General features: G+C 40.5%; 1 protein-coding gene across 1 annotated transcript in view; it reads left to right on the top strand.

Moving 5' to 3' along the window:
- Nucleotides 1-4,248: 4,248 nt before the first annotated feature.
- UBXN2B (UBX domain protein 2B) overlaps nucleotides 4,249-8,539 on the top strand; it is a 27,940-nt gene continuing 23,649 nt past the window's right edge. The window contains exon 1 of the mRNA XM_007464048.1: nucleotides 4,249-4,335. Within this exon, the coding sequence (XP_007464110.1) occupies nucleotides 4,249-4,335 (87 nt within the window). The remainder of the gene's footprint in view (nucleotides 4,336-8,539) is intronic.

Genomic DNA, 8,539 nt, shown 5'->3' on the forward strand with positions numbered 1-8,539 from the left:
AGATACAATAGCTGTACAGATAATAATAAAATATATTTAGAATAGGTAATAGAAAATAAAATGTACAGCATAGATAATTATAAAATGTAGTTAAGTAATTTGGAAATGAATTTTAGTATTTATTACATTGGTTTTTAATATGATTTCATTGCAAGTTTATGTAACTTAATTTTTTTCTTTTTTTTTACTTTTTTATTGAAGTATACTGGATTTACAATATTGTGTTAGTTTCAGGTGTACAGCAAAGTGATTCAGTATACATATACATATGTATATAGCTATATCCTTTTTTTTAAATTCTTTTCCATTGTAGATTATTACAAGATAGTGAATATAGTTCCCTATGCTATACAGTAAATTCCTGTTGTTTATCTATGTATATGGTAGTGTGTATCTGTTAATCCCATACTCCTAATTTATCCTTCCCCCCTTCCCCTCCATTTTTAATAATGGCTGTGTTTAACATCTACCTGTAAAATTCCTGAAAATTTAACCACAGGCTCTCCCGAGCCAGGATAAGCCACGTCCTGCACACCTCTGACTTTAAGTACATTGAAAACACAGCTTTACTGTCCTAGCTGTCATTCTCAAACTGCTAAAATGTGGATTTTCCTCTCTATGAAATTCTTAGTAAACTTGGTACAGCAATCTCTTCTCTTAATCCAGTGGACACATTCCAGTCCTAATTTTTTTTTTTTTTTGCCATACGCGAGGCTTGTGGGATCTTAGTTCCCCGACCAGGGACTGAACCCAGGCCCACAGCAGTGAAAACGCTGAGTCCTAACCACTAGCCCACCACGGAATCCTAATCTTGATCATCCATAGGAAATGACACCGTTGGTCTCCTGCTAGAAACCGCCATGTCGCTGGTTTGTCCAGTCTCTTGCCTTCACCCTCCCTCTCTGACCATTCCCTAGGTCTAGTCTGAATGTTCTCCTTTCCCCACTGAGCCCTTCAGTGCTGGTTTTTCTGAGTATTCTAGGTCCTCACATCTTATCACATCTCACACTGCCCCAGGAAGCCTCATCTACCCTGCTATCGCTCATGGGCAGTCATCACCAAACCTATATCTCCAAACCAAGATTCTCTTACTTCCTAAATATCTAGACCCACATTTGCAATTGCTCTGTGATGTATTTTCCCTCTAGTGTCCCACATAAATTTTGAATTCAAAATGTCATAACACTCTCTTCCCTTGTGATTTGATGACTATGTTTAGTGTTATGTTTGGAGTCCTTTCTCTTTGTGTGTGTGTGTGTGTGTGTGTGTGTGTGTGTGTGTGTGTGTTTATCTATTGCAGAGTGTTGGTTCCCATGAGGTTTATATACAGCAACCTATAAATATACAGGATTATTTTAAGCTGATGATCTCCTAAATGATCTCTTTTATTATATTTTGTATCTATACCATTTGATGGATGTTCACTAAACCTACTGGGGTAATCATTTCATGATGTATGTAAGTCAAATCATTATGCTGTACCCCTTAAACTTATATAGTGCTGTATGTCAGTTATAGCTCAATAAAACTGGAAGGAAATAAAGCAAAACAAAACCACAAAATGTCCACAACAAACTCGTTTCTGTCTTTTCAAGTCTGCTTCTCCCTTTCAACTCAATAATTTATAGGAGGCACCATTTGCCAAATCACCTAACCAAAACCCTGAATGTCATTCTGTATTCCTCCTTCTTTCATATAGTCCCCATGTAAGACTTCAGCACCAGTTGGCTCTGGTCCTAATATCTCTACCAATTATTGCTTCTCTCTTTACCCACTGTCACTGATAAAACTTAATTCCTGGGAATTCCCTGGCAGTCCACTGGTTAGGACCTGGTGCTTTCACTGCCATGGGCCTAGGTTCAATCCCTGGGTGGGGAACTAAGATTCCACAAGCTGCACAGCAAAGGTGAAAAAAAACAAACAAACCTTAATCCTAATCACCCCACATTGTTGTAATAACCTTCTAATTTTGTAACTCTGATTCATCTTACACACTGATGCCTCTGTTATCTTTCTAAATCACAAATCACTTAATGGCTCCCAATTGCCTTAGACCAGTGGTTCTCAACCTTGGCTGCACAACAGAATTATCTGGGGAGGTTTTTTTCAACTAATTTTATAAATGTATGATTTACATATAATAAAGTACACCCATTTTAAGTATATAGCTCAATGTGTTTTTAACACATACATACACACACACAAGTGTGCAATTATCACCATCAATAACAATATAAATCATTTTCATCACTTCAAAAAGTTCCCACATATCCTTTTTCAAATTCCCCAAGCTTATCCTTCCCCCAAAGAGTTGACCCTAAGCAACCCCTGTCAGTAAAGATAAGTTTTGCCTGCTCTAGAATCTCGTATAAATTGAATCGGACAATATTTACTCTTTGACATCTGGCTTCTTTTACCCAAGATAATGTCTTTGAGATTCAGCCATGGTGTGTGAATCAGTAATTTCTTCCTTTTTACTGTTGAGTAGTATTCTGTGGTATGAATTTCTCGAAATGTTCATTCATTTGTTGATGGACATTTGGATTGTTTCCAGTTTGGGGCTATTATGAATAAAGCTTCTATGAACATTGGGGTACAAATATTTTTGTAAACATATGTTTTCATTCCTCTTGGGTCAGTATTTAGGAGTGTTATTGCTGGATCTTATGATAACTGAATATTTAACTTTAGAAGAAACTGTCTATTTTTCAAAGTAGCTGTACCATTCTCCATTCCCACCAGCATTGTAGGAGAGTTCCAGGCAGAAAGCCAGGACACACATAGCTCATTTTGCTTGTTTCCCTTCTCTGGCATAGCACAGATCTATACTGCCTGTAGTTCAATGTCTGAAAATAATCGTTTCATATATTTTGTCTAGTTTTTTCATTGTTGGGAGTGGAAGGGCAAATCCAGTACCAGGTACACTGTCATGGCCAGAAGCAAAGTCCACTTGGCGAGCGGCTTATAAAAACATGATGCTTGAGTGCAACCCCATACTAATTAAATCTGAGTTCCTGCAGTGAGAGGATGGCAGGGGAGTTCTAATGTGCATCAGCCTTGAGAATCACTGGCCCGGAGCGTAATATTCAATCTCTTCACTAAGGCAAGACCGTTCAGCATCTGCCCTAAGCCTACATCTCCAGTCTAGACCCAAACCCACACTCTCCAACCCCCAACCATCTTTTGTCATTTCTCCTAAGGTTCAGCCATGCAGTACTTTATCAGGATAAACATGGTATTTCAAACCCTTGCCTCTCCCGGTGGTCCCTTTTGGTCCAAAGTTTACCAGGGGTACTTATCCTTCAAGATTCGGCCAAAATGCCTTTGGCTTTATGGGTTATAAAGAAAAGCCCGGGATTTCTAGGGCAGAACGTTGTACTCAAAAGAATATCTGGACAACCAACAAATGCGAGGCTTAGGATCTGGTACCGCCATTTACAACTGGGTGAGTTTAGTCGTTATTTGTCATCTGCTTTCCTCAGGTATAACACAGTAATAACAATACTTACCTGGCAGAGGAACAGACGAGATTACACATACAATCGAACGCACCTAGCATGGTGCACATAGCAGGTGCCAACAGAATACTCCCCTTCACACCCCACATCCCACTCATAACGTTTCCTGCAAAGCTCTACTGCAAATGGCACTTTATTATCTGTTTATACCTCTCCCTCTCCCAATAGATTGTGAGTTTTATAATGACCAGGACTATTTCTTTTTACCTTTGCATCCGGGCGCATAAAAGTGCTTGGGATAAGACAGGAGTTTGAATAAATCTCAGATGAATTTAGAAGTCTCTAGCTCTGATCGCAAAGAAAGTTTACAGGGTTCTTCCTCCTCAACATCAATTCACGCTTTGGGGGCGACGTACCACCCAGTCCTTGGCAAGGAAATGAGAGAATGTGACCGAGACTGGAAAAGGACAGTGGCACTTTTCATCAGATGAAACATCCAGAGGACGTTTTCACTGTGGGGTTAAAAGAACACGTAAGTCCGTGCTGCCCTCGGCGGCGCCCAGCAGCCTCCGGGTTTACGCAGAGGTTTCTTGGCGGCGAAATTCTGAGCCAACTTCCTCCAAGGAAAGAAGCGAGACTGCACAGGTGGGCGGGCGCCGGAAGAAGCGCGCACTGGGGCCGGGGTAGGCGGGGACGCGCAGGGGCCGCCCCGCCCCGCGGTTGCCAGGCAACCGGCCCCGGAAGTCGCGGGAGACGCTTCGGCGGCGGCGGTGCCGGGAGTGGTTGAAAGATGGCGGACGGCGGCGGCGGAAGCGAGGCGGGCGAGGAGGGGCCGAGGGCGGTGGGGCCGCGGCCCCCGAGCGCTCGGGACTTGCAGGTGCGGCGAACGGCGGGGCGGGGGCGCGGCGTCGGGGACGACGCGGCCCGGGGCGTGTGGAACCGCCCTGGCCGCGGCCGAGCTTCCCCACACCGGCTCGGGGACCAAACTGTGATTCCGGCTCCGCGGGTCCGCCCCAGGCGGCGCGCCGGGCAGCGGCGTCGGTGGAAACAAGTGTCCGAGCCCGGCTGTCATTGGTGCCCCTGCCGCGTTTCCCCTCCACCCCACTTGCAGTTTAAGAAGCAGCTGCTTAAAAAAAAAAAAAGAAGCAGCTGCTGATGTCGAATGGCATTTGGGGGGTTAGGGGTCAGTTGAGTGCTTCACCGGTTGATGCTCCGGTCAGACTCACTGCAGAAGAAAGCTCTGCGGTGGCCGTGGGGAAATCGAGTCACAGCGTGGGCTGGTTTGATCTTGTTTGTCTTGGATGCTGTTTGTGGCTCGATTACTTACGTGTAAAAAGGGTTCCTTTTTATCAGATAGCTTTTCCTTTTAAAGGGGTGAACTAAAAAGTATTTCATCCTCCGGCTGCTCAGCCTAGTTGTAACAGCTTACAGTCTAGAAAACATTGCGCATAAGAAACAGAGAAATAAAACTTTGTAATGTTACAGGACATTGACATTAGTTAGCTAAATACCAGCGCACCAAATCTTGCTCCGCCAGATGCATCACACTACTCATTTTAGAGGTTTTTTTTTTAAAACTGTCTCTTTGTAAGATCATTGATAAAATTCAAAAAGTAAACATCTGTAGGGAGCTATAATTAAAAATAAATGACATTCAATCCACAAGCCTTGGTAGAAAAGTTCTATTACTTTATTGTTACACCTTCATTCTATTTCTTTAAACAAACACATATTGACCACCTGCCATGTAACATATTGCTAAGCTCAGGAATGCAGAAATAAATAGGACCTCACGTCCACAGTTGGTGCTGGGACACTGATGAAGGGCATAGAAGTATAAAAGACATTTCTACCTATTTTTTGCAGAAATAAAATACGCATATATTTCACAGAACATTTTGAGATGGAGTATGAATTAGTGCCAAAATAAGCAGTGCATAAAATGACAAATTTGGAGAATGGAGAGATTGGTGTCAGGTTAGGAGATGAACTCAATGTAGAATAGTTCCAGTGTTCATAAGTCAGTTCAGTAGCAGTAAACAGAATCAAGGGGCAGGAAGGTCTCATCCACCTCGTATTTTCTGTTGAAGACCAGTATCACTAAGAGGCAGCATGGACTGGCAGGGAAAAAATGGAGTTTCTGGTCAGAACAACTTCGGTTTGCATCTTGATCGTGACACTTAGTGGTTGTGTGAATATCGGAAAAATGTCTTAACCTCTCTGATCCTCAGTGTCTTTATCTGTAGACTAGAGGTGATGGTGGTGTCAAGGATGAAATAAAGAAATGTCTATAAAGTGTCTGTTCAATCCCATATTATCCTGGATCAGACTTGCTTAGTAAATATTTGGTTCTTTTTCCCTTAAAGGAGAAAAATACTATAACTTTCACTGGTTAGTCCATGCTAATGCTATTAAACTTAAAACTATGTGACCTAATATCCTTTCTCTAATTTAAATCTATTTTGTCTTTTTATGTGAAAAATGAGAACAGCTTGGTTAATGATCACCTAATACTTGAAAAATTTATACTTCATCCACTGGATTAAGATATGATAAATTGTTGGAGATATTGTCATAGATGTCGCCAATTGTGAGAATTCCTTCCTTTCCACCATCAATTAGAAAATAGGGTTTTGGGTTTTTTTTTTTTTTCCATCCCCTGTCTGCTTCCTAGTAGGTAGTTTCAAGTAGATAACTGATTTTTTATGAATGTGATTTGGAATATCAAATACACTAAGTATTCATAGTGTTTCCCTTAGAATTTAATAAAAATGAGAAGAATTTGCAAAGAAACCTGAAAACAACCAAGTTTGTTGTTTCATATGTTCATAGCATATGAAGAAATAGAGTATGTATCAAAGATTTAAAAGAATTGGATAATGTTGTCTCCCCAGCTGGTTTCTTGGATATTGATTATTTGGGTATTATTGTTTAGTCTAGCCATGTTTATTTTAAGAGTTACCCATTTGGTTCAATTTTCAGTAGATACTCCTTAACTTTCCTGACAACTGCTCTAAGAGTCTTTCACAATATAATTAGAAATAGCAAAAGTATCATTAAGTACCTATTTCTTAGCTGCCATGCGGTGTAGGGTTTGTCGGCAGCTACATTAGGAGAGATTTCCTCATTCACCACAAGAGGAAAGATAGATCGTCGTCTCCCAAAAAGCCTCCCGGCACCGTGAGCCTCTGACTCACAAATTCAGAAATCTCCTATGGATCTCAAACTGAGAGTAGATCTTAGGTCCTTTCCTCCTCCAAAATTGGGAACATTCAGTGGGAAAGTTTGGTATAGGATTGTTAGTGACAGTACTCACCCCCAAAACCTCAGTGTTCATTAGTGTTTGTGAACATTTTCAGAGCCCTTTGTCTCTTCTCATGCCCCTCAGTCCATCCACACAACGGGGTTAACAGTTAAGGTATTTGATCGTATGCTTCTGTCCCAGGTTTCCTCCAGAATTATATCAAAAGAAAAAGATTTCTGTTTTTATTTCTTTGTTTCCATATAGATTGGAGTTGAGGAGAATTGGGGCTAATAAGTACTTCCTAGGGTTCAGAGTGGGCTTTGGATGGGGCAAAGAGGGGAGTTCTATCAGTAAGAAAAGTGTACAGATGTCTGGCACTGTGTTGCACTTGTCACAAGTACCCTCGTCCTGTTGATGTCAGTGTCCCATATCGTTGGTTCTCAATTTTAACATACATCAGAGTCACCTGGAAGGCTTGTTTAAGCACGGACACCAGACCCCACCCCTGATTTTCTAAATCACTTGGTCTAGGTTGGGGTTTGAGCATCTGCAGTTTTCAGGGGTCCCCAGGTGATGCTGACGTTGCTTTTCTAGATTGAAACATCTGTGTTATACCTTCTGGCAGTTGTCCCTCTAAGACTGGGGATTCCAGTACTTTTAATCTTTTGCTGTATATTTGGTGTTCTCACCCACAATTTCAGGTTCTTTTCTCACATTCTTCACATTTCAAATTCTAGAGAAAAGATTACCAGGTCTTTACATACTTTCTTCTCTCTGTGTAATTGGAACATCTTCATAATCTAGTTGTTTAGGTCGTGGAAGTCTGTCCTGTCACAGTGCACACATTTTTCTCTCTTTATTTGGCTGAGATTTTGTTGTTGTTTTCTACTGGTTTTAACCAGTGCATCAGTTAATTTCCTCTTCTGATGGGGTGTCATTTGCAATGTCAAATAATATAGATTAACTTTATTTAAAATATTTGCTTATGAACTTATGCCATATGATGCTTCAGGTGCATCATGGATCCTGGCATTAATTCCCTCTAAATATCATTCATTTTCCTCTAAGTTAATGATGTACTGGTGATAACTTGGCCCTTTTAGCTAGGTGGACTCCCTGCTGTAATGTAATTTTCTCCATATTCCTATTTTGTTAATATATATTCCGCATTCCATGGAGTCAAAAGGCATTGTTTGCATTATTCATTTATTTTATAGAAGAAGATTATTTGATTTACAGGGTTTATTCAGATCATCTTAAAGCAAAAAACAAGGTCCAAAACTATAGCAAATATAATCTCAGTTTTTAAATCTATAACATTATCTGTGTCTCTTTATGATTCATGTTGAGTTGTAGTCTACATAATTCAACAAGAATTTGTTGGGTGCCTGTCATGTGCTATGTTAAAAACAATTTGGGAAACCTAAATTATAGTAGGGGGGATGAAATAGTAAGAAAAGTACACAAGTGATGACAATGTAATGTTTAATATAAATGTGCTATGAGGATTTGGAAAAGAAATACCACTTTAGTTAAGAAAATTAGAAAAGGCTTCTTGAAGGATGGCTGAAATGGCCCTTTGACATACAGATAACATTTTCATTGATGGGAATAGGAATAGCATAAAAGTAATTCATAGAGCAGTATTATCAGCTCATGAGGAAATCCATAAAGGAATACGGTTTTGAAGAAATTTCAGGGAGGTAAAAATTTCTGAAAACTTTGGGCCCAAGTAGTCAGAGTGTCTGTCTGTCTCTGTCTCTGTCTCTTCTCATTTGTTTTGTGGTGGGTTTTTTGTTTTGTTTTGTTTTCTCCTTTTGGAGAGGATAAGTAGGGA

This window comes from Lipotes vexillifer, unplaced genomic scaffold, assembly GCF_000442215.2.
Source record: "Lipotes vexillifer unplaced genomic scaffold, Lipotes_vexillifer_v1.1 scaffold69, whole genome shotgun sequence".
Classification (NCBI taxonomy): domain Eukaryota; kingdom Metazoa; phylum Chordata; class Mammalia; order Artiodactyla; family Lipotidae; genus Lipotes; species Lipotes vexillifer.